This window comes from Oncorhynchus kisutch, linkage group LG14, assembly GCF_002021735.2.
Source record: "Oncorhynchus kisutch isolate 150728-3 linkage group LG14, Okis_V2, whole genome shotgun sequence".
Lineage (NCBI taxonomy): Eukaryota > Metazoa > Chordata > Actinopteri > Salmoniformes > Salmonidae > Oncorhynchus > Oncorhynchus kisutch.
Genome location: NC_034187.2, coordinates 19,804,279 through 19,830,497, shown reverse-complemented (window position 1 = coordinate 19,830,497; position 26,219 = coordinate 19,804,279). Strand labels below are relative to the sequence as shown.

The 26,219-nt window shown below is 42.9% G+C and overlaps 4 protein-coding genes across 14 annotated transcripts in view; 2 read left to right on the top strand and 2 right to left on the bottom strand.

Moving 5' to 3' along the window:
* Positions 1-520: 520 nt before the first annotated feature.
* On the top strand, positions 521-9,917 carry ppp2r3c (protein phosphatase 2, regulatory subunit B'', gamma). The gene is made up of 12 exons (XM_020501415.2): positions 521-710; positions 931-1,052; positions 1,370-1,474; positions 1,599-1,711; positions 2,356-2,453; positions 3,005-3,075; positions 6,430-6,562; positions 6,718-6,849; positions 7,008-7,144; positions 7,458-7,595; positions 8,171-8,230; positions 9,461-9,917. Exons 1-12 carry the CDS (start codon positions 644-646, stop codon positions 9,650-9,652), a joined length of 1,368 nt encoding a protein of 455 aa, XP_020357004.1. The 5' UTR covers positions 521-643; the 3' UTR covers positions 9,653-9,917.
* Positions 9,009-22,095, bottom strand: fam177a1 (family with sequence similarity 177 member A1). Of its 3 annotated transcripts, none has more exons than XM_020501417.2 (5): positions 12,116-12,247; positions 11,496-11,678; positions 11,309-11,375; positions 11,091-11,188; positions 9,009-10,942 (listed from the first exon to the last, which is right to left on the bottom strand). In XM_020501417.2, the coding sequence occupies exons 1-5, from the start codon at positions 12,182-12,184 to the stop codon at positions 10,748-10,750; spliced, it is 612 nt and encodes a 203-aa protein (XP_020357006.1). In that variant the 5' UTR covers positions 12,185-12,247; the 3' UTR covers positions 9,009-10,747. The 3 variants fall into 3 exon arrangements, with proteins under 3 accessions (XP_020357006.1, XP_020357005.1, XP_031643858.1); XM_031787998.1 differs by lacking the exon at positions 12,116-12,247 and adding an exon at positions 21,997-22,095 and having other exon boundaries at positions 9,767-10,942; XM_020501416.2 differs by having other exon boundaries at positions 11,091-11,375.
* LOC109904210 (F-box only protein 33) lies at positions 15,896-23,560 on the top strand. Its single transcript, XM_020501418.2, has 4 exons — positions 15,896-16,434; positions 17,231-17,341; positions 17,762-18,429; positions 18,734-23,560. Exons 1-4 carry the CDS (start codon positions 15,896-15,898, stop codon positions 18,997-18,999), a joined length of 1,584 nt encoding a protein of 527 aa, XP_020357007.2. The 3' UTR covers positions 19,000-23,560.
* mia2 (MIA SH3 domain ER export factor 2) overlaps positions 23,501-26,219 on the bottom strand; it is a 29,704-nt gene continuing 26,985 nt past the window's right edge. For all 9 annotated transcript variants that reach the window (XM_031787992.1, XM_031787993.1, XM_031787994.1 and 6 more), the window contains one exon: positions 23,501-25,703. In XM_031787992.1, coding sequence (XP_031643852.1) covers positions 25,522-25,703 — 182 coding nt within the window. In that variant the 3' untranslated portion in view covers positions 23,501-25,521. The remainder of the gene's footprint in view (positions 25,704-26,219) is intronic.

Below are 26,219 nucleotides of genomic sequence, written 5' to 3'. Positions count from 1 at the left end.
AAGTCCTTAAATGTGATAGGAAAGCATCCAACAGGAAAGTGTGATTATTGCCAGGAAACAGAGATGGTGGAGCATGTATTGCTACAGTGTGGGCAGATCAAGTATGAGGGAGAATTTTAATTATTTTATTTTATTTAACCCTTATTTATCTAGGCAAGTCAGTTAAGAACACATTCTTATTTACAATGATGGCCTTCCCCTGCCAAACCCGGACGACGCTGGGCCAATTGTGCGCCACACTATGTGACTCCCAATCACGGTCGGTTGTGATACAGGCCTGGAATCGAACCAGAGTCTGTAGTGACACTGGAGAAGGGGATACAGGAAATTAGTTGAAAGAGTATATTGATTAGAACGTCATTAGATATAGTCTCAAATATTTTATATTTTTTAAGAGCAATGTGGCAGGTAGAATTTTGTTCTCCGTCTCTGGTCTACACCCCCAGTACAGTAGGTGGCGGTAATGCACCATAACATTGGATGCCAAGCGCCGATAAACCCCCACCGAATAAGAAGAAGTCGCTAGCCGACCAATCCCAAGCGAGCTAACGATTGTTTAGACATTTCAGAGAAGCTGAACAAATAAGTTATCATAACATTGATTAGCTTGTTTTCATGTTATTAGGAATAAACAGAAGTTAAAATGTCAAACGAGACGGTAGTACACTGGAAGGAACTTTTGAAAAGAAGATTGGCATCCTCCAAGAAAGGTTTTCTACGTCCATAGCTAGATCTGTTGTGTTTATTTAGATAGCAAGTTAGCTAGCTAACGTTAGGCTCATTTCAGCTAGCTAGTCATATTTATGAATAGCTAGTTAGCTACTTATTTATTTTCGTGTTTAGAAAAACTAGATAACTAGCAATCTACCCACTCAATTATTGAACATTCACAAAGCCTTGTTGTGTCAACGTGTATCCATTTCTGTTCAGATGAGAGGACTGAGGAGGAGAAGAAAGCAGAGGAGACAGCACTTTTCACTAAATACTACACAGAGTGGAGGGGTGGAGGCAACAGAGAGAACTACAGGAACATTCCACGCTTCTACTACAGGGCAATTGAACATTCTGACAAACATTCTAGCTAACTAATCAGATAATTTTTGGGGGGTGTTTTGACATCTTTATAGCAATTGTGATATTCACAATGTGTCAATTTAAAAGAAATGTTAGGGTCATTTAGCAGACGCTCTTCTTCAGAGCGACTTACAGAATCAGTGCATACATATCCCCTGTGGGAATGGAATCCACAACCCTGGAGTTGCAAAGCACCAAGCTCTACCAACTGAGCCAAACAGGACTGAAGTGCTTTTGTGAGGGGCTGAAAGGATCATGGTTTCTGAAGTCTTATATATCTGTGTGATCCCTATAGCTTCCTGCAGAGGATGAAGTTCTCCTGCAGAAGCTGCGAGAGGAGTCCAGAGCCGTCTTTCTGCAGAGGAAGAGCCGGGAGCTTCTGGACAATGAGGAGTTACAGGTGAGTCTGACATCTGGTTCGATCAAACAACTATTTAGTGAAATAGAAAGATTTACAAGCACTGGAATCTGGTAAGTCCATGGCACTATTAAAGTAATCAAACCTAATTCTTTCTGTTATATAGAATCTGTGGTTTCTGCTGGACAAACATCAAGTGCCACCCATGACAGGAGAGGAGGCAATGATAAGCTATGACAGTTTTCTGAAGGTTGGAGAAAAAGCAGGAGTTAAGTGCAAGTGAGTACTCGGCATATTACGTTTTGGAGCCACACATTTTGTGCTAATCACTTGAGCAGAATTAACACTTTACATTCATATTAGCCCAAAAGCATGTTTTTAGCTGGTGTGAAAAGGCAACATGAATACCATAATGAGACATACTGTATGTGTAAACTAGGGGTGGATTTATTAGTCGTCGCAAAACGTTTTGCACCGTAGCAATTTTTATTTTGTAAATCTGCTCCAAAGTATTCCCACGAATAATAGAGAGGTACAGGATATGTGATTGTATACAAATGTAAGCAAGGTTTGAAAATATTTAGCTTTAGTCTAATATTATATTAGTTTCTTGTTGTAAATTTGCAGTCTACAAATGATTTGTAATTATGTTTCTGCCCACTTACCATCTGCTCAAGAAAACATTTGCCTGCAACTGAATCTAGTTGATGATCCCTGGTTTAGAGTAAATGTTTCCGTTGCAAAACGTTTTACACTGCAAAAAAAACACATTTTGCAATGGTGAGCAACTAATGAATACACCCCAGGACTATGTGTGTCACAAGCATATGGAACACTAAGCTCATTAACCATTTTTGACGTATCTTGGAATGGAACGTAGAATTCTTCTAACAGTTTTTTTTTGTCCTGCCTTTCGCTCCTAGGCAGTTCTTCACTGCCAGGGTGTATGCCAAACTTCTCCACAATGATCCATATGGCAGGATATCAATTATGCAGTTCTTTAACTATGTCATGAGAAAAGGTCAGTTTCTTATCCATGTCTCCTATTGTCTTGCATCCATAACTTTTTCAGTCAGAGCATCTGGATAATGGAACACCCTGCCAACCAAGAGAGTGCAGTACCTTTACTAGCATCAAAGCAAACATGAAAAAGTGGCGAAAGACAAACCAGTCATGTGAAAATTAATACATTCCTACACTTAAGATGTCAGATACCTTTAAACAAAATATTATCATTATATTGTCTATTATTGTATATTAGTGTTATATTGCTGTTTTCTGCCTAGGGACTACAGAAGAAAATTATCACATAAAATGTGCTATCTAACTAAGTCTGGTGTAATGGCATGTTATACATCAGGGATGGGCAACTTTGATGGGGTGGGAGCCACAAAAAATTGGAACTCATCATGAGGGCCGCAGTGGCTTGTGGGTCTGCGAACCCACATCCATACTTTTTGAGGGCCCTAAGTGAAAATGTGTTGAGTTTGGTGGGAAAGTGAAGTTGGTATTTTGTAACAGTGTTCGATAAGTGCCTTGTCCTGATTTTGATATTCATGTCTCTTCTTCCAGTATGGCTTCACCAGACGAGGATAGGACTGAGTCTCTATGACGTGGCTGGACAGGGCTACCTCCGTGAGTCTGTAAGCACTCTCACTACTTTACTTTTACACCAAAATCTTGTGATGGTGGCTCCTTAGCAAAATAGGGATATTCCTTCCCTCCCTACTTTCTCATGACTCCTATTGAGGCCCATTTGTGCTTTTCAGAGATGTGAAAGATGATATTTACTATGACCATGATGCAGGAATCACCCTCCTGTGAAGCATCTCTGGTTACAGGGTGGTGTTCTTCTCTGTGACATGTTCTTCTCAGTGACCCTTTTGCCTTTGGTTAACCAACCAATGGTGTTTTTTTGTTAATTTATTTGTGTTTGTAACTGATTTTTTAAACCTTCATTTGTACATAATGTTGCCGCTACCATCTCTTATCAGGACTGCGATTACTCACCACGGATTGACAGAATCCTTTTTTCCTTTTAACGAGTCTGATGAGATCGACACGAACGATATAATACTTTCTCTGGAACAGGCCCAGATCCCCGTGATTTGCATGAAGAGGAGGCGGCGAAAAAGAGGCCAGAGGCTGGGCTGCCTTCTGAGAATTTGTAGGCGATTGATTAAACCCCCACTTCCTTCCATTCTGCTTGCAAACGTGCAATCTTTGGTGAATAAAATTGATGACCTACACGCAGATTTAAACTACCAACAGGACATTCAAAACTGTAAAATCTTATGCTTCATGGAGTCGTGGCTGAATGACGACACTATCAACATACAGTTGTCTGGTTATACGCTTGCTCGCCTTATCTCATGATAAGCTGTAGACCACACTATCTACCTAGAGAGTTTTCATCTGTATTTTTTGTAGCTGTTTACATACCACCACAGTCAGAAGCTGAGCTGTATTCCACCATAAGCAAACAAGAAAATGCTCACCCAGAGGCGGCGCTCCCAGTAGCCAGGGACATTAATGCAGGGAAACTTAAATCCGTTTTACCAAATTTCTATCAGCGTGTTAAATCTGGACCACATTTACTCCACACACAGAGATGCATACCAAGCTGTCCCTCGCCCTCCATTTGGCAAATCTGACCATAATTCTATCTTCTAAAAATTTAAGCAGGAAGCACTAGTGACTAGATCAATAAAAAAGTGGTCAGAGGAAGCAGATGCTAAGCTACAGGACTGTTTTGCTAGCACAGACTGGAATATGTTCTGGGATTCCTCTGATGGCATTGAGTAGTACACCACATCAGTCATTGGCTTCATCAATAAGTGCATTGATGACGTCGTCCCAACAGTGACCTTACATACATAACCAATCTAGAAGCCATGGATTACAGGCAACATCCTCACTGAATTAAAGGGTAGAGCTGCCGCTTTCAAGGAGCTCTCTAACCCGGAAGCTTATAAGAAATCCCGCTTTGCCCTCAGACGAATCATCAAACGTCAATAAAAAAGCTTCAATAAATAATAACTAAGAACGAATATTACTACACCGACTCTGACTCTAATCGGATGTGGCAGGGCTTGCAAACCATTACAGACTACAAGAGCTGCCCAGTGACACGATCCTACCAGACGAGCTAAACTACTATGCTCACTTCGAGGCAAGCAACACTGAAGCATTTATGAGAGCACCAGCTGTTCCAGAAGACTGTGTGATCATTCTCTCCGCTCTCTTTAAAAAAAAAAAAAAAAAATTTTTAACTCCTTTTTCAAATCAAATCCAATTTTATTTATTTTTCTCACCAATTTCGTGGTATCCAATTGTTTTTAGTAGCTACTATCTTGTCTCATCGCTACAACTCCCGGGCTCGGGAGAGACGAAGGTTGAAAGTCATGCGTCCTCCGATACACAACCCAACCAAGCCGCACTGCTTCTTAACACAGCGTGCATCCAACCCGGAAGCCAGCCGCACCAATGTGTCGGAGGAAACACTGCACCTGGCAACCTTGGTTAGCGCGCACTGCGCCTGGCCCGCCACCGCCACAGGAGTCGATGGTGCGCGATGAGACAAGTATATCCCTACCGGCCTAACCCGGACGACGCTAGGCCAATTGTGCGTCGCCCCACGGACCTCCCGGTCGCGGACGGTTACGACAGAGCCTGGGCGCGAACCCAGAGTCTCTGGTGGCACAGCTGGCGCTGCAGTACAGCCCTTAACCACTGCGCCACCCAGGAGGCCGTGAGTAAGACAGGTCAACATTCACAAGGCCGCAGGGCCAGAATGTTTACCAGGACGTGTACTGCGAGCATGCGCTGACCAACTGGCAAGTGTCTTCACTGACATTTTCAACCTCTCCCTGTCCGAGTCTATAATAGCAACATGACCACCATAGTGCCTGTGCCGAAGAACACTAAGGTAACCTGCCTAAATGACTACCGACCCGTAGCTTTCACGTCTGTATCCTTGAAGTGCTTTGAAAGGCTGGTCATGACTCACATCAACAACATTATCCCAGAAACCCTAGACCCACACCAATTAACATACCGACGCCAACAGATCCACAGATGACGCAATCTCTATTGCACTCCACCCTGCCCTTTCCCACCTGGACAAAAGGAACACCTATGTGAGAATGCTATTCATTGACTACAGCTCAGCGTTCAACACCATAGTGCCCTCAAAGCTCATCAATAAGCTAAGGACCCTGGGACTAAACACCTCTCTCTGCAACTGGATCCTGGACTTCCTGACGGCCGCCCCCAGGTGGTAAGGGTAAGTAACAACACATCCACCACACTGATCCTCAACACAGGGGCCCCTCAGGGGTGCGTGCTCAGTCCCCTCCTGTACTCATGACTGTGTGGCCAGGCACGACTTCAACACCATCATTAAGTTTGCAAATGATTACCGGCAACGACGAGACAGGCTATAGGGAGGAGGTCAGAGACCTTGCCGTGTGGTGCCAGGACAACAACCTCTCCCTCAATGTGATCAAGACAAAGGAAATAATTGTGGACTACAGGAAAAAGAGGACCAAGCATGCTCCCATTCTCACCGACGGGGTTGCAGTGGAGCAGTTTGAGAGCTTCAAGTTCCTTGGTGTCCACATCACCAACAAACTAACATGGTCTAAGCACACCAAGACAATCGTGAAGAGGTCACGACAAAACCTATTCCCCCTCAGGAGACTGAAAAGATTTGGCATGGGTCCTCAGATCCTCAAAAGGTTCAACAGCTGCACCATCGAGAGCATCCTGACTGCTTGCATCACTGCCTGGTATGGCAACTGCTCTGCCTCCGACCACATGTGACTAATACAATTTTATTTTATTTGTTCTTTCCAGCAAAGCAACAAATATTATGACTTTTGGGGTGTAAATTGTCCAAGTTGCCCCAGATTCACTATAGGTTGAACATCAGACTGTTTAGAATTCAGATTTGACTTATTGTTGAGATGATATGTGTGTGTTTTGTAATGTAATAGGACTTGGAGAACTACATTTTAGAGCTGATTCCCACACTCCCTCAGCTGGATGGCCTGGAGAAGTCCTTCTATTCCTTCTATGTCTGCACCGCTGTCCGCAAGTTTTTCTTCTTCCTGGATCCCCTACGGACTGGTTTGTTACTTATGATAACTAACCAAAAAGATATTTGTCAAATGTGCACATTTCTGTAAGATTCCTATAACTCCTTTGTCATGCCTATAACTTGTTTGTCACTGCCTGCTCTGACAAAATAACATCTTGTTCCATTTATTCATGTTTATTCTCAGGGAAAATTAAGATTCAAGACATCTTGGCCTGCAGCTTTTTGGATGATCTACTCGAGCTGAGAGATGAGGAGCTTTCCAAGGAGAGCCAGGAATCCAACTGGTTCTCTGCACCCTCTGCTCTTAGAGTTTATGGTATGCAGCAGCTATTTGATAAAAAAAAAAATGCCTCATAGACATTAGGCTAATCTGAAGCCGGTAACACCTGAATGTTCAAATTAAAAAGAGATTCTAGATGATCTTTGTCCTTGCCCTCTTGGTAAGATGGTCGATCATGTGTTCCCTTTTGTAAGGTCAGTACCTGAATCTTGACAAGGACCACAACGGCATGCTCAGTAAGGAGGAGCTGTCTCGCTACGGCACTGGCACTCTGACCAGCATATTTCTGGACCGTGTGTACCAGGAGTGCCTCACCTACGACGGAGAGATGGTAAGAACCTTGCCTGCTGTTCTGACCTATTTTACTATACATGTGCGTACTTAGAATAGATGATTGATGTCAGTGTGTTGCAAAGACTGTCCTTTATTTGTCTAAATTTAAAATAGTTTAACCAAATACAATGACTTTGAACTATACGAAACCATCTAAAACACACTCTTACTCAGAATTGCTCAGATTCCACATGGCATAAGACCATTATCACATAGTCGTTCTAAGATTTTATCAAAGGACACAGTAAGTGCGAAATGTGTTATGACCTGATTTGATGCTTAATCTGGTCTTGACTCTGTGTCTCTCACAGGACTATAAGACGTACCTGGACTTTGTCCTGGCTCTGGAGAACAGGAAGGAGCCTGCAGCGCTGCAGTACATCTTCAAGCTGCTGGACATGGAGAATAAGGGCTACCTCAACGTCTTCGCACTCAACTACTTCTTCAGGGTGAGACATCAGAGGGATAAATAGAGACAGCAGAGTAGACAGTGGGACCTCTCCATCTGAAATCCTGCCCACTGAATAAAAAGTGTTGTCATGGGCCTCCCGAGTGGCGCAGCAGTCTAAGGCACTGCATGGCAGTGCTGAGGCATCACTACAGACTCGGGTTCGATCCCAGGCTGTGTCAGTCGGCTGTGCCCGGGAGACCCATGAGGCTGCGCACAATTGGCTCAGCGTCATCCGGGTTATGGGAGGGTTTGTCGGGCCTCATCGTGCTCTAGCGACTCCTTGTGGTGGGCCGGGCTTGGCAGGGTCGTGTTTCGGAGGACGCATGGCTCTCGACCTTCGCATCTCCCAAGTCTATAGAGGAGTTGAAGCGCTGACACAAGACTGTAACTACCAATTGGATACCACGAAATTGGGGAGAAAACAAAATATATATAACAATTATCAACTTTTTTTGTGAACAATTATTATTTATTAAGTCACTTTATCAAAACAATCAATGAGAGTAATAATAATTGATCTACATCTGAAAACTGTTGTAATCATGTATTTTTGCTTCATGTATTTTCCACCAGGCCATTCAGGAGCAGATGAAAATCCATGGCCAGGAGTCGGTGTCCTTCCAGGATGTCAAGGTAAATGGACTTTGTCCCCTGTTACCGTATTCACCATGGAGGAAGTAACTCTGAAGTATACTACTGGTTACTGTAAATCAGCTTAAAGTATCCATTTCCTCCAGAAATATTGTGTGGTTACACCATGCCCAAAAGCCATTGGGCGCAAATTGATTTTGTCCCCCCACACCAAATGCGATCACAACTCGCAGGTTGAAATATCACAACAAACTCTGAAGCAATTATATTAATTTGAAGAGAGGTCAAAAAGTATGAAAAATGTATGGCAATTTAGCTAGCTAGCTTGCAGTTGCTAGCAAATTTGTCCTGGGATATAAACGTTGAGTTGTTATTTTACCTGAAATACACAAGGTCATCTACTCCAACAATTAATCCACACATAAAACGGTCAACTGAATCATTTCTAGTCATCTCTCCTCCTTCCAGGGTTTTTCTTCTTTGGACTTTATATGGCGATTGGCATCTAGCTTTCATAATAAGGTGTATTACCACAACTGACCCACCAACCTCAGTTCATCTTTCAATTACCCACGTGGGTATAACCAATGAGGAGATGGGAGAGGCAGGAATTGCACTGCTTTCAGTGTCACAAATAGAACTGACTTCTATTTTAGCGCTTGGCAACACAGATGCTCGTTGGCGTGCACGAGCAGTGTGGGTGAAATTATTGAATAACATGCGTGTCCATTTATTTTGGAACGCACACGACGTGAATGTTCTGGTCAGCATGTTAGTGTGGGCATCAAGCATTTGTAGAAGGTATTGTGCTCAGTAGTTGTTCAGTGTTTCCCCAAGCTTTATTCTGTTTGTTTATACAAATTTTACATTGATGCAAATTTGTCATGCCATAAAATCGAAGTTCCCTGACGCTTTTTACAGTCTCAAACTGCATTCTCATTTGTACTAGTAGGGATTTTGTTTTTAAAACTGGAATCTTTAATGGTGATACTTTCATTTGCGATATTACAAGAAGTTACTGCAAAGAACAGTTTTTTCCCTCAGACGTCATTGCATGCGTGATAGAACAGCAGCATATCTTCTGACATTTCTTTTACCATGATGCGTGATGCTCCCCAGCTCTGCTTCAACAAAACAAAAACAACGGCTGTGGGGCAGACAGTGGCGCTGTTTTCCCCACTGTGGATTCCATCTTTAATAATGATTTCAATAATTAACTCAAATGATTTTAATAAGTTGTTTTAAAAAAAAGTTGCAATGTTGTGCCTTCAGGATGAGATCTTTGACATGGTGAAGCCAAAGGATCCCTACAAGATCACGCTGCAGGATCTAGTGAACAGCAGCCAAGGAGACACAGTAACCAGCATCCTCATTGATCTCAACGGATTCTGGACTTATGAAAACAGGGAAGTTCTGGTTGCTAATGACAACGACAGCAACACAGCTGACCTTGACGATACATGAATCTTCAGTCAAACTGGGGACTACTAGACTCAGCAAGAAGAAGATAAATGTTACGGTAAAGATTCTAGACACACTCACTGGAACTCAGTTGTTTAAAAAATAACTTGTCAAGACTTCGAAATACAACAGTTGTATGACCTGTTTATTAATGTAGTGTACATACTATAGAAAATGAAAATACTATGTATTTTACTCTAAAAATGACTATAAAAAGCCTTCAAATTAAACTGTTTTTCCATTAACACAAAATGATTTTACATAATTATGTTGGCCTTTCAGTTTTTCTTTCCTTGGGTAAAGGTGTGTAGTGTGAATACACCAGCCCTACTAAAGGGGCATTTCATATTATTTGGGGACTGCTGTTCAAAAGAAAAGCAGTAGATATTTTTTAAACATGTTTCGCTTTACCCTGGGCTTCCTTCTCAAGCCTTATACACACACTCAGAAGGGATCATGGCAGATTAGATCAACTTCAGCAAAGCTATTTCTAAATGTATGGTTCTGGACAATAGTAATGATTGAAGTGTGAGCACAGATGCCAACAAACAACGTGTGAAGTTTTGTTAAAGGAGAACTGGAGGACAGTTCTCAACATCATTTTGATGACCTTTCTGAAAAGTACTGGAGAACTAGTCATAGTAAAACAATACGATTTTTGTGGGTATTTTAAGGGGATAATTGTCACGGTTGACAATGAATATAAAAAACAATTTCCAACTGAAATAAATAAACTATTCCAATAACATTATGCACCTCTGGAATGGTTTTAGAAAGGTCACTTATCTCGCTGCTAACTTATTGTACAACAATGTTATTAAGTACCTGAAAAAATGTATCAGATCTCTTAAACCCGCAAATAGTTAAAATAAGCATCATATCTATAATGTGTGTGCTCATTCACTGACGCACAGCAATGTTCATTGCACACAAAAGTTCATGCATATTGACAACGCAGCAACTAAAAAATATGTATTCTGTCTCATGTCTGACTTATTAATAGAACATGATCAATATGATACAAAAATAAGAACTACACTTTAGCAGAAATGCTGAGGCTACATCGTGAAATGTGAAGATGTCCATTTAATTGAACTGTTAGGTGGGGATGGGGGCAGGGAATCTGTTGGCATCAGATGTGGCATCTTGATCCAGCTCAAAGGTGACGTTGACGAAGGAGGCTTTACCCTCCGGCTGCTCCATGGCTGGCTGCTGCATCTCCTGTTCACGCTCCTCCTCAAAACGACGCTCTGCCTCCTCAGACAGCCGGTTCTCCTCCTCCTCCTCCTCCTCCTGTCAGTCACAACATGAATGAGGAGCAGGGATACTAAACTACACCTTGGAGTAGTAACAAGTAGTGAAAATAGTGGTAACACATTAGTAGTAATTAAGCATTCCAAGGTCTGCCAGTAGATGCTTCCCCATTGACAAGACAACGTACCTCCTTTTTCATTCTGTAGTACTCGTCGATAGCATACTGGTACTTAGGTGACGTAATGCCAAACAATGAGGCCATTCTCTCCCCAAGATAGTCACAAACTGAAAGCACAAGGCAGATGCACAGTATTACCAAGACACAAAACATTACATTTATATAGGATATATTTTGACACTCATATGTGTGTATCTTTAGTCTAGTACACATAATACCATATTTACCTGAAATAGTGGAGGTTGCCACTCTCCACATGTGAAACAAAAAATATGGACCCCAAGTCAACCTGGACTATAACAAAATTATGACACAATAAGAAAAAGTTAACAAAATGCAGGAATATTTCATTCTATTCAAGCTCATGTCATGGAGTAAAGTCCAATTTGAATTTATAAGGACATAGAAACTAACAGGGTCAGCTGAGGTCTTAACAGCTATAGAAGCTTGCACTTCCTCCTCTTCTTCTTCATCTGTGCTGTATTCCTCCATGGTCTCTCCACTGGCAAAGTAAATTGTTCTTCGGGGCACCTTCTGCTTCTTCATCCCTATGTCTCCCAGCTCCACACTCTCAAACTCCTTCACCATATTGGAGCTCTGTCAATCATCATCACCAACAAAAACAGTATATTCTCAAAACATGTCTGGTTACAGCTGGTAGAAACAGGATTTTACTATCATGTTAGCGCTAGAAAACTTAGCAGCTACATTATAGGGCTGTTTACATTTGTCTCACGTTATTTTGAGGTTAGTAAATCACCATTTGAATGAAAATATTCCAACAGGTTTTTCAAGCAGTTTCTGTGAGTGATTGATTCATAGCCAGCTTTGTCTGTGTTATAATTGTGAACAAATAACCTACAGAATGCACATATTTATTCATGTTCGAGATAGCTGATATATAGCTAGCTGCTGATGCTACAGGGAAGTATTAACGTTAGATCGCTAGCTAAAACAAACACAACACACAATGTTTTTTTATTGGCTAAACTCATGAGAACAGGTCTAAAATTGGAATTATGACACAATCGCACCTTTTCAGCGTCCATAGTTTTCCCCAAAGAGATGTTGACATTAGTGAGATATAGCGACAGCTCTGCCATCTCACTTCTCTCTCAAATTTCGGAAGTGACGTAGATAGGGGTTTGGCCATAGAGATCCTATTAAATTACAAGACTGATTTCTCATAAACCCTCAAAGATCCAGAATGGAAACAATGGCAGCCACCTTGGTCAGGGAGAAATCCAAAACCTGTCGAATTGGAATGAATGGCAGTAAAGGCATAGGTGATGCATTTCCTGCTTTTACTTACACAGGACAATAAATGTAACGCATAAGTAAGTTACCAGGGGGCAGGGCTACCGACGTTAAAACGAATCTGAAGAGGGGGCTGGCTAAGGCTAAAACTGGCGAGTGTAGAGAGTATAGGGATATTGTTATCCACGTCGGCACCAACGATGTTCGGATGAAACAGCCAGAGGTCACCAAGCACAACATAGCTTCAGCGTGTAAATTAGCTAGAAAGATGTGTCGGCATTGATTAATTGTTTCTGGCCCCCTCCCAGTTAGGGGGAGTGATGAGCTCTACAACAGTCTCACAACTCAATCGCTGGTTGAAAACTGTTTTCTGTGCAACCCAAAAGATACAATATGTAGATAACATGCCCTCTTTCTGGGACTCATCCACAACATGTTGTCTAATCGGTTGTCCACAAACAGGACCAAGCTTGGCTTGCTGAGGAATGACAGGGCTCAAACTCCTCTAGCTCCACAATGAGATAAGGTGCAGACCAGGCAGCAGGCTGTCAGCAGCCTGCCAGTTTAGTGGAGTCTGCCACTAGCATAGTTAGTGTAGTCAGCTCAGCTATCCCCATTGAGACCGTGTCTGTGCCTCGATCTAGGTTCACTTTAGCAATCTCACTGGAATAAAGACCTCCATGCCTGTCATTATTGAAAAAGATTATGATATCTCAAAATAGGGCTACTTAATGTTAGATCCCTCACTTCCAAGGCAGTTAAAGTCAATGAACTAATCACTGATCATAATCTTGATGTGATTGGCTTGACTGGAACATGGCTTAAACCTGATGAATTTACTGTGTTAAATGAGACCTCTCCTCCTGGTTACGCTAGTGACCATATCCCCACGCATCCCGCAAAGGCGGAGGTGTTGCTAACATTTATGATAGCAAATTTCAATATACCTAAAACAAAATGGCTGTGTTTTTGTCTTTTGAGCTTCTAGTCATGAAATCTATGCAGCCTACTCATTCACTTTTTATGGCTACTGTTTACAGACCTCCAGGACCATATACAGAGTTCCTCACTGAGTTCCCTGAATTCTTATTGGACCTTGTAGTCATGGCAGATAATATTCACATTTTTGGTGACTTTAATATTCATGGAAAAGTCCACAGATCCAAAAGGCTTTCGGCGCAATCACCGACTCAGTGGGTTTTGTCTCCGGACCTACTCACTGCCAGAGTCATACCCTGGACCTAATTTTGTCCCGTGGCATAAATATTGTGGATCTTAATGTTTTTCCTCATAATCCTGGACCATCGGACCACCATCTTATTATGTTTACAATCGCAACAGGTAATCTACATAGACCCCAACCAAGGATCATCAAAAGCCATGCTATGAATTCTCAGATAACCCAAAGATTCCTAGATGCCCTTCCAGACTCCCTCCACCTACCCAAGGAGTACAAAAATTGGTTAACCACCTAACTGAGGAACTCAATTTAACCTTGCGTAATACCCGAGATGCAGTCACACCCCTAAAAACAAAAAACATTTGTCACAAGAAACTTGCTCCCTGGTATACAGAAAATACCAGAGGCCTGAAGCAAGCTTTCAGAATATTGGAATGGAAATGGAACTCCGCCAAACTGGAAGACGTCCGACTAGCTTGGAAAGACAGTACCGTGCAATATCGAAGGGCCCTCACTGCTTTTGATGAACATATCAATACTATTTCATAACATTGCAAAACTGAAACTTTTTGTCCAAAAATGATGCAGAAAATCTAATCCATGCTTTTGTTACTTCTAGATTAGACTACTGCAATGCTCTACTCCCCAGCTACCTGGATAAAGCACTAAATAAACTTCAGTTCGTGCTGAACATGGCTGCTAGAATCTTGACTAGAACCCAAAAATGTGATCATATTACTCCAGTGCTAGACTCTCTAAACTGTAAAGGCTAGGGCTGATTTCAGGGTTTTACTGCTAACCTACAAAGCATTACATGGGCTTGCTCCTACCCATCTCTCTGATTTGGTCCTGCCGTACATACCTACATGTACGCTACGGTCATAAGACGCAGGCCTCCTTATTGTCCCTAGGGCTTTCTATAGAGCTCTATTTTTATGGAATGGTCTGCCTATCCATGTGAGAGACGCAGACTCAACCTTTAAGTCTTTATTGAACACTCATCTCTTCAGTAGGTCCTATGATTGAGTGTAGTCTGGCCCAAGGGTGCGAAGGTGAACTGAAAGGCACTGGAGCGACGCACCACCCTTGCTGTCTGCCTGGTGGGTTCCCCTCTCTCCACTGGGATTCTCTGCCTCTGACCCTATTACGGGTGCTGAGTCACTGGCTTACTAGTGCTCCTCCATGCCGTCCCTAGGAGGGGTGCGTCACTTGAGTGGGTTGAGTCACTGACGTGATCTTCCTGTCCGAGTTGGCGTCCCCTCGGGTTTGTGCCGTGGGGGAGATCTTTGTGGGCTATACTCAGCCTTGCCTCAGGGTAGTAAGTTGGTGGTTTGCGGATATCCCTCTAGTGTTGTGGGGGCTGTGCTTTGGCAAAGTTGGTGGGGTTATATACTGCCTGGTTGGCCCTGTCCGGGGGTATCATTGGACGGGGCCGCAGTGTCTCCCGACCCCTCCTATCTCAGCCTCCAGTATCTATTTTGCAATAGTTTGTGTCAGGGGGCTAGAGTCAGTCTGTTATATCTGGTGTAATTCTCCTGTCTTATCCAGTGTCCTGTGTGAATTTAAGTTTTCTCCCTCTAATTCTCTCTCCCTTCCCTCCCCGGAGGACCTGAGGCCTAGGACCATGCCTCAGGACTACCTGGCCTGATGACTCCTTGCTGTCCCCAGTCCACTTAGTTGTGCTGCTGCTCCAGTTTCAACTGCTCTGCCTGCGGCTATGGAACCCTGACCTGTTCACAGGGTGTGCTACCTTGTCCTGGACCTGCTGTTTTCGACTCTCTCTCTCTACCACACCATAGCCGAGCTCTGAATGCTCGGCTATGAAAAGCCAATTGACATTTACTCCTGAGGTGCTGACCTGTTGCACCCTCTACAACCACTGTGATTATTATTATTTGACCCTGCTCAACTGCAATGTAAGTGCGGGGCTCAACTGCAATGTAAGTGCGGGGCTCAACTGCAATGTAAGTGCGGGGCTCAACTGCAATGTATGTGCGGGGCTCAACTGCAATGTAAGTGCGGGGCTCAACTGCAATGTAAGTGCGGGGCTCAACTGCAATGTAAGTGCGGGGCTCAACTGCAATGAAAGTCCTCCACCTTGCGCACTTGAGCGGTATGGCAAAAATAACAGCACTTGGGTCAAACCATTTCTCTAAATGGCTTGATAAAATAATACTACATTTGAAGATGTCGTCAGTACAACTAAATGGACAACATACTATAGAGAAACTAAACGTGTATCAAACAGATGTATTTTCATAAGGAAAACAAACTATGTCGGCCTGTTTCATGAGTGGGATTTTGCAGAGTATTGTTTTCATCCCCACGTAGTCATAGAAGTGGTATGATCCAATAGTATTGAACGCAAAGCTGCTGAATGTTGTTTGTTTTCCACACAGAGAGTAGCGGAACAGTACCGTTGTCGCACAATCTTACAACGGTTATATTTACACTTTTGTTTGCGAATAATAGTTTAGTGGCCTGCGCCATGGCTCTGTGCGGGGGTGTTGGAGCCATGGCTTTACCAAGCGAGCTTATCGTCCACATATTTTCATTCTTGTCCGACCGTGACAAGCTTCGGGCCTCGTCCGTATGCTCTCGCTGGAGGGAGTGTCTGTTTTACCCATCGCTTTGGATGGAGCTCAAGTTGCGTGTCGGAGGTGGCTCGAATGGGGGAGGCTATGGCTCCGAACAGACCCCAAGATTAGACTTTCTCATGAGGAAGTTTGGCTCCTTCGTGCGCGAGCTACAGCTCGAGTTTGCCCCAGTTGAAGGATATCTAAGGCCATTGAATGGCGTGGAGGGCAGGATGGAATCTGTCGAAAGCGACCCTCAGTTCCCTGGCCGCTGGAAAGAGGCAATTATCACCTATTTGGACCAGGTGTTGTGTGTCCTCGGATGTATTCGAAACAACAGGTAGTTGGATACATCAACATAATGTTTAATGCGAAGTGCGTCAGCTACGCCATACTCGACAATTTCAGTGTGTTGGGTCTGCGTAGTCAGTGAGCTAACCTTTAGCTAGCCTAACTATAAACAAACCCACCATGTCATTACGTAATCGGGCCATGTCGTTCTCTACGGATTTCTGCTTATACTGCCTGATTGACGTGTCGTTGTTCGCCTATTCAAGCTATAATCTAGCTACTTGGTATATAGGACATGTCAGTCTGAAGTCTGTTTTTCTGCCTGGTATGCAAATGTTGCTATGGCATGTTTATCATTTGAACTGCATTGCTGCAGCAGTGGTGGTCAAGCTCAGGTAATCTATTAACGGAACCACTAAGGTCAGCAATGACATTGGCAGCATGCTTTCATTTGAAAGTCCGGCTTCTCGAACCTGTACTAGCAATATGCCAATATCTTTTGGACACGTACTGTCCTGAAAAGTTCCAGTTGCATTGCCACATAGGGAGACTAAAGCTGTCTTGAGGCATTTTTTTGTTGGTAGTTCATTCCAGTACTCATTCAATAACAGCACACTTGTGAAAGAGAGCTCTAGAGATGTTGGTTGTACAGTCATGAGGAATGCTGAGTTTGTGGTGTACACCAGTGATGTTGAAAGGTGCTGATTGTCACAGGCCTTCTGGAAAATTGGTGAGGATGTGCTTGTTTGCAGTCGTGTTTGTTGCAGTGTACAATTAGTGTACTGACCTCCACTATGTATGATTGTGTCTGGTTTTGTCTAAAGCTCACTACTTTCTCGCTCTAGAAATCTCCAGAAGCTGAGTCTGTATGGGGATACCTGCATTCTTCAGGATGAGGGCATTCTGGACAGTGCCTATCTCAACCAGGTTGACCAAGGAGGAGTGAAAATCAAAGAGTGAGTGGCTTTATATCTTGCCCAAGTTGACAAAATCACAATCACAGTACAAACTGTCCTCAGTTGAAATTCTGCCTCATAGAATTACATAACTAGGTTATTTATTTAACCTTTATTTGATTAGGAAATTCTTATTTACAATGAAGGTGCCTTATGACAGATTTTGACCGTGTCTGCTCGGTGATTTGATCTAGCATTCTAGCAACCTTTCGGTTACTGGGCCAATGCTCTAACCACTAGGCTACCTGCTGCCCCAGGTAACCTAATAGGATTTATGTTCTGCCTAGTTTTTTTTTCCTGTATTAATTTAGAGTAGGCTTTTATTTGCAGATATGAGAGTTAGACGTTATAAAGATTTAAACTTTCTCTCTCCTCTCTCTCTCTCTGTCTTTGTGTTTGTATTCCTCTGGCCTGAAATAGGATCCAGCAGCTGTTAGTGGAAGTTTTGTCTAACAGCAGGCAGATGAAGTGGCTGTCCTCAGCCTTCATGCTGGGTGTGGTGACCCCCTGCTCCCTGGCCTCTCTGTCCAACCCCAGCGCTGCCTCCCTGGAGCACCTCAGCCTGTTGGACAACCAGCTGCCCTGCCTGTCCTCCCCTGTGGAGCTGGAGCGCCTTGTCCACCTGCGTTCCCTGGCCCTCGACTTCTGTGACTTCACCTCTGAGATGTGCCGCCTGCTGGCTGGAGGACACCGTGCTCCACTACACCGCCTCTCCTTGATGGTGAATGGCGCCGCTCTGGAGGCCAAGCCGCTGGATTGCACCGCCAGTGAGGATGACTGGAAGGCCCTGGTCCGACGCTGCGCTAACCTGCGGGTCTACATGATGGCCCTGGATGTGTCCAGCCAGGACCTGCTGAGGGTGCTCAAGCCCAGCCTGCCCCTGGAGAGGATCCACCTGGACAGCTACTCCACCCTGGTCACAGACGGCACTCTGGAGCTCATTTCCCAGCAGTACAACAAGACCCTGAGTCACTTCGTCCTGATGAGGGATGACACCGGCTTCCCTGACCTCAGCGTCAACCGCAACGAGGACCCGCTGGTCCTACTAGCCTGGCGCTGCGTACACCTCTCTGTCCTGGTTATCCATGGTGAGTCAGCCTGGGTCAAAAGCTAGTATTACATAGCTCAACACTTTTAGTGTAGCCTAACATTTTAATGGGAGTGATTTACATTTCAAATATCATGGGTTCTAGTTGCGCAGATAAAATAACCAGTTATAGATCTTTTCTATAGGAGTAATGTTATGTCTAGTGTGTGTATAGTGTAGAGGTCATATTGGCAGCATGTTTATTTGTATAGCACAGATCAAATGGAGTTGGTTTACATTCAGTATGCAGTATGTTTTTTCTACATTGGTGTTCAATGTGATTCTCCTCTGTCTGAACACCACAGGCTACACTGTGTGGTCCCACAACCTGGTGGCCATCTCCCGTCTACGTGGCTCCAGCCTCAAGGTCCTGGCTGTGTCCGAGGAGAGTATCGACTTCGACCCGGACCAGGGGGTCTTCATGGAGGGTGACCCCGTCCACAACCTGGTGAAGGAGGTGTCCCAGGGCCTGGGGCGTATCTGGCACCCCTCCATGGACTCCAACTTGGTGCTCAGCGAGCCCACCCAGCACTTCCACAGAGAGATGCAGAGCTTCAGCCTGGGCATGTAGACTAAAGCTACAACCGCCAGGCCGGGCCTCCATCTGGGTCGTGTTCATTAGGCACCAAACGGAAGAAAACAAGACAGGGAGGGACTACCCGGACTTGTCCAGTAAGAAACGCTCATCTTCTGTTTTCTGTTGCAAAACATTTTGAAATGTTTTCTGTTGCGTGCCCTAAAGAACACGACCCTGGTCTGGCCTGCTGCACATGCTCAGTGCTTGTCATGATGATATAATCTAAACCTTATGGGTCCTATCTCATTTGCATACTTTATTTTTAGTTTATATTTTCTTTCTTTGTAGAATGAACTAATCCTTTATATGTGCTGTGTTTAATCAGTATTAGCTCTATATTTATATCTATCTATATATATCCTGCTTATGAATAGGAGAGTATAGTTGGGTATTTGATTAGTAGCTAATTGAGCGATTGGTGTATGGAGGGGGCTTTTTTTTTTACACAGCTAGCTTACTTGTATTGCAAGTTTTCTTTTTGGTTTTGTCTGTTTGTTGTTTTTCTCTTAGCGAGTGCTGAGTTACCGTAAACTAACTTATCAGTTAATCCACCTTGGCTTTTTGCAATGACGGAATCCTTTGTAATTGCTTGTTCACCTTTTTAAGGGGAGATTAGTCCAGTGGTCTTCCGGCAGAGGGGGGGAGAGTGCTGGTGGACTGTTAGGCCCCTCTAACCCCTCCCTTCCTGTCTGCTCTTTACTTTTGTGTTTTGGAGATAATATGATTGCTATGTTACGGGACTAAGATCCTGCTGGTTCTTCTCAGCCTAGAGGTGGGATATGATACAGTTCTGTTGGTGAAACCAATTGCTGAGGTTTCCACACTGACACACTCATGCTGAGGCCCTTTGAGCTGCCTACGTACAGCTGCAGTACTTTAGTCAGGGGTCAGCATCGACAGTTATGTGTTGCAGTTTGCTCTCAGAAAAATCCTCTCTGTCTGTCTCAGGTAGGCAAAACATGATGATGATGAAGATGGTGGTGGTGGTGATGATGTATACTATGAAACAATCAGCTAGTCTGTCAGTTTAATCCAGTTTTTCTTGAGTCACAGTTGCCTTGGAAATCCCCTTGTGTTCTGGATTCAATCGTTTTTGCCATCAAATCTGCCCCTTTTACCACGGGGTAAACAAACTTAGTCGTACATTTGTTTTAAGATTAAGGTGTTGAAAGAGTTTAAAGAATGGCAAACTACTCCTTGCACGTATTTCTCTTGTTCACAGTTTTAGGGCAAAGTACTTGCTGTGTTGACTGACTCCAGGGCCACAGTGTTTCACCTGCTGAGCGTTGGATGGAGGGAGGCATATATTTGCTTGTTCCATATCTCAGGATTTTTGCACTTTCTGTACTTTTTTCCAATGAAGGCTTTATTTTAATGCAAAGCTATCTGTTGTTCTAAGGACCAGTGTGCGTGGTGGTGGGACTGAATACTGGATGCTAATACTGGGGAAAGAAATCTTCCAACACAACGCACACCAGAGGTTGTTGGTTTTATTTTTCTAGCCCCGCCTCGTTCCCTCAATTGAACTTTTAAGAAGGTTAAGATCTGTGATGTCCGTCTGTGAAAAGACTTTTAATGACGTTTTCTATTGTTGTGTACTTGCTGTTTTAGAGCTCAGAGTAGTAGAGGGAATCTGAAGTTGGTTGCTCAGTGGTAGAATGTAAGTGTGAAGCTAACAACCTTTTTTAATGTGTAAAGTTGTCTGCTATCCAGAATTCCCCCGACGTACGAATATCTTCTTCTTTATCCTCGCTTGTAAAGCTTAGGGAACCAGTCTTGACTGATAAGGCAGTACAGTGTGTGGGGCCTGGAATAGGTGACCTCTCTGGTAGGCCTCTGCTTGTTCTGTGCTGCTGAGATGTTGTAACATTCCAGAGAAACGAGAGTAGGCTACATCTCTTGACCTTGAGTGGTTATGAAGCCGTCGGTCGGCTATTGCTTCTTGTTGCGTTCCTCCGTGCCCATGACTTTCATTGGTACTACCAAAGCCAGCCATTTCAGTTAAAGAATAGATAAAGTACTGTATATTGAGGAAAAAATGATCTTTCATAGAAACATCTGACATCAGATGGCAAGAAGTGTGTGTGTGTGATCCATGTTTCAAACAATGTCACAATCAGCCTGTGGAATCCACTACTAATCTGTTTAGCTGTTGCAGTCAGATATGAGCCTGCATGCAAGGTTCCACTCGGAGTAAACTTAGTCTATCTACGGTTTATGCATGAGAAGCATCAATATGGGGAAAAAGTAATATTGAAACTATATGCATGTTAAGAGGGATTCTAAAAGTGTTCAAGTCCTGTCTATTTTTAGTACCACACCAAAAAGGATAGATAATATTCTATATTTGGAGTTAACTTGTTTGTGCTGAACAGGGGTAGGGTAAGACCTTGTTCGAGGTAGAGGATGACGAATGCCAGTCAATTGTTACAATGTGTAAAACATCCTAATGTTGCATTCATGCTGTGCCTAAATCCAGAGGAGCTTTAATTTCAAATGTTCCATTTGTTCTGCGTTCGTTTCCAGTTCATTGTCTAGTACCGCATTTGACTACCGTTACAAAAGCATAGCTCATTTACGCATCAGTGTTTGTTTTTTTGGTGTGTGTTTTGTTTAAAGTTTCAAAAGTGCATACATCAGAGAAGGGGGTGTATGGTGTGTTTGAAGTAAAACATGGTGTACCACTTTCTCACCAGTGAGCAGGAAACAGCCTTTCTCAGGGTTACTGTCAGTTGCGGGAGAGGAGGAAATGATTTCCATCGCTCAGGCCTCAACATCATAATGAAAGTTAGGATCAATCTTTTTTCCAACAAGTCACTGGATTTTAAAAACGTTGTGTCAGCGCGTCTGCCAAAGATCACGGTGTGAAACAACTCTTAAAGTGCCCACATGCTGGCAGAGGGCAGGGCCCATGGCTGATCAGCCGTGATGTACTACTACGACTACTCCTTTACAACTACTACTATACTTCTAGAAATATGATATACTTACTGAATAGGGGGTGAAGTTGGACCACATGTGGTGCACAGCTGAGCTGTGGTTTGGTCAACAACAGTAGAGCTCTCTCTCTTTACAAATGCACCTGTATCACTGTGAAGAGTGAATGTAATTTAAGTATAGATAAAATCAAGATTGGTTGATTCTATCAGACCAGTACGCTGCTAAGAAACGTGTAAGGAACATTCCACTGGGGAGTTAAAAACAAACAAAATGGCCAAATGTCTGCATGAGATGACTTACTTTTTTTACTGTTTTATTCTTTGTTTTGAAGGGTAACGGGATCCAGTAGGTAGGTCACAACTGGTCTTTTGATGAAAATAATTGTTTGCATAGAGGTTGTGTAGACCAGTCTTTCTGCATGTTAAAAGGCACAGGAGAGCAGACGGGATATTTTGTTACTATGGACAAAAAGACCAGTTGGGTTATTTGTAGGTTACAACTGTGAGGTTGAATCCCTTTTTTATTTGCTATTGTTTTATTATTTCTGAACACTTTTTATATGCATTTGCAATCCAAATCTCTCTTGAGTAGGATGAAGCTGTGTAGCTACAGTGAGCTGCTTGGAGGGCAGGTCTAACTGTTGCCTATAGAAGCGTATTGCACTCAGAAAGCTACAGTACCTTACAGCTAAATGAACTCATGCCAGCCTTAAGAGTGTAAATGCTTGAAGTTAAGAGACCTGAGTGAGGAGAACTGATGCTTTCTGTCTTTGGTTTTATTCCATTATTAAAAACCTGAACCACTGTAATACCACAGGTCCACTGTTGTGAGGGTCAGGAGGGAGGCGAGCTTAAAACAAGCCACATCTCTTAATGGCTGGCTTGCATTACAGCAGTCAAACTATGCAAGTGGAATGCATATAATCCAGTGGATTTTTTTTTTGTCACTTACAAATGGAAATAACTTGCTACGATACTTGGCCTTATTACAATTATTATTGTTTTAAGATCTTGATTCTTCGGAAGCCAAACTGTTTCAAAGGCAACCGTGGGTTACAGACATGGTCTCTATGAGACTGGCCAGCAGGCCCCAGTTAAGTGGTACGAATGTCGTGCATTTGTTTAAAATCAGGACAGTTTGCAATAAAATAAGTCATACATTACAAGTGGCAACCACGGGGGCACGAGCAGTGCGAACACCTGGGCTGCGTCCTTATACATTTTTGGGGAAGAAAATAACTCTCATTGCATATTTGTATATATCAATACATATACTCTTATGCAACATGTCTGGGTTCTATTTATGAACGAGGTTTGTTACCATCTTAAATGTTTAAATATTTGGACAGGTGTGTTCTGTTTCAACTGAGCACATAGCATTGGATTTTATATGTACATCTGCTAATGGGAAATCCACTGGCGCATGTGTGAAAATGCCAGGTGTGGAGAGAATTTTATTGATTTAGAAAAGTGATCCAAGGTTTCAAGATAGCTAAAGAAGGAAAATCCTATGAAAAAAAAACCCTAACTGACAGATTGGGTAAACCAGCCGAATGTTGATTTGAATCAATGTTGAATGCTTCTTTTAATCAGTGAATAAAAGCATTATAAAGACACATGGTCTTTTGTATTATTCATTAGTGCTAATGATCCTTAGTTTTTATTGCAGAGTTTAATCTTGTGCAACATCTCACCCTTAATATTCATCAGGTGTAATTTGACCTTACAGGAACATGTCAGAGCTAGACACCGTTGGACGTTTGACTTGGCACAGCTTATGGTTCAGATCATGAGGTTACAGCTATACCTGAATAGGAACAATGTCATTTTTAATGAAACATTTGATACTATATGAACATTACAACAGCAACAATTGAATTACTTGAGCATAACATTTTACATTTTTACAATAAATCTCTTCATATTCCATGACCTTTAATGATCAAACTATGGACGGTCAAGACCTCAATGCTAAAAGTTATTTTTTAGCTCAATTTAGACAATTCCTTCACAATCTCTATACCCATGTCAAGAATGCAAGGGACATAAGATTGATTTAAAAGGCCTTTAACAATACAAGCAAACGCACTCTTCAAGTTAGACCAAGTCGCCACTCAGAACAAGGCAGATTCACATAGCTAGTCATCATACCCATAACACCTAGTGGTCAGAGAAATCATTTTTCCACTTTTCCTGTAGGGATTTCAGAAACACTTAAGGTCTGTGTAGGCTTACCCTGGCGTGACATTTTGATAACTCTCTTGGACAAAGGAGACATAGTCGGCTCTATTTATTCAGATTCAAAAATGCTAATTACTAGACATCATGCAAAATTGCAAATCCCTGCAAGCCCCTGAACATCATTTTTAGGTGACACCTTTGCCAACAGATAAGGTCAATTTAAAACTTGCTCAAGACAGTTTACAGAAATGTAGCCAATTTATTACTGCACTGAAAAATATGAAACGCAACAAGTGTTGGGCCCATGTTTCACGAGCTGAAATAAGACCCCTGAAATTCTCCATATGTACAAAAAGCTTATTTCTCTCAAATGTTTCGCACACATCTGTTAGTGAGCATTTCTCCTCTGCCAAGATAATCCATCCACCTGAATGGCATATCAAGAAGTTGATTAAACAGCATCATTATTGGACAATAGAAGGCCACTCTAAAATGTGCAGTTGTCACATGCCACAGTTGAGGGAGCGTTCAATTGGAATGCCCACCAAAGCTATTTCAAGATAATTTCTCACCAGTAAGCCGCCTCCGCCGTTTTAGAGAATTTGGCATCCGCAGACCATGTGTATGGTGTCATGTGGGTGATCAGTTTGCTGATGTTTATGTTGTGAACTTGGTTTTGGTATGGGCAAGCATAAGCAAAATAGCATTTTATCAATTGCAATTTGAATGTACATAAATACCTTGACATGATCGGGAAGCCCTTTTCTTAAGGTAACTATGTCCAACAGTTGCATATCAATATTCCCAGTCATGTGAAATGCATAGATTAGGGCCTAATGAATTCATTTCAATTGACTGATTTCCTCATGAACTTTCAGTGAAATTCCTGCATGTTGTGTTCATATTTTGTTCAGTATACATTTTGTGAAAATTAGATCTTTAATAGAGATTCTTACCTTTGCCTCAATTCATCCATTTTAAGTGTTTCTAAAATCCCCTATGGGAAAAATGGTTGGAAAAACAACTGGAAACAATTCCCTGTTTGACTGCTAGGTTTTATGAGTATTATGACTCATACAGCTATGTGAATCTACAAAAAAAACTGTTACATAAATGATCGCTCAGTACTCCTAGTGGTACTGTATTGTTCTCTCATTAAGTCCTAAGACACAGTGATCTATGTTTGTGTGTGCAACAGACTGTGGGGGAAACAATTCCACTCCCAGCCTCTAGAAAAGGGAGAAAGAGTCATATGAATGTTGAAGTTACACTTCAGGAAACAGTCCCTGAACACACGCTCAGTCACTCACTACTATCACAACAACAGGAAATGAAGTTTCACACAGGAAGCGGGCCAAGAGAGTTTCTCCCACACAGAGAGAGAGAGAGAGATGGCTCAGATGACATCATGTGGAGAGGGAGATTGGTCAGAAGACACTTCACTGCCAGGTGGGGAGGGCCTTGGAGGGGGTCCAGGGGGAAAACTGTCTGGGTGGGGTCTCATGGGAGGGTACCCCATATGCTGCGGTGGTGGAGGGGGGACTCGCCCGAACATTCCCGGGGGAGGTGGTCCTCGCACTACAGGGGAAATAAGGGGGAAAGGATTACATTTAGTCAGTCTAACAGTATGAAGGCAGAGACATTTAATCTGCAAGATGTAGCAAATTATGTATGGAATGACAATCTTCATCTCCCACCCAAAACTTAATAGAAACAAATTACATAAAAACATGTAATACTACTTAACCTGCAGTTTAAATGCATTATAAATGTATATTTAATATACCCCCTTTTCTCCCCAATTGGTAGTTACAGTCTTGTCTCGTCTTGCTGTACGGACTCGGGAGAGATGAAGGTCGAGAGCCGTGAATCCTCCAAAACACAACCCAACCAAGCCGCACTGCTTCTTGTCACAATGTCCACTTAAACCGGAAGCCAGCCGCACCAATGTGTCGGAGGAAACACCGTACATCTGGTGACCGTGTCAGTGTGCTCTGCGCCCAGCCCGCCACAAGAGTCACTAGTGCGTGATGGGACAAGGCCAAACCCTCCCCTAACCCAGACGACGCTGGGCCAATTGTGCGCCGCCCGATG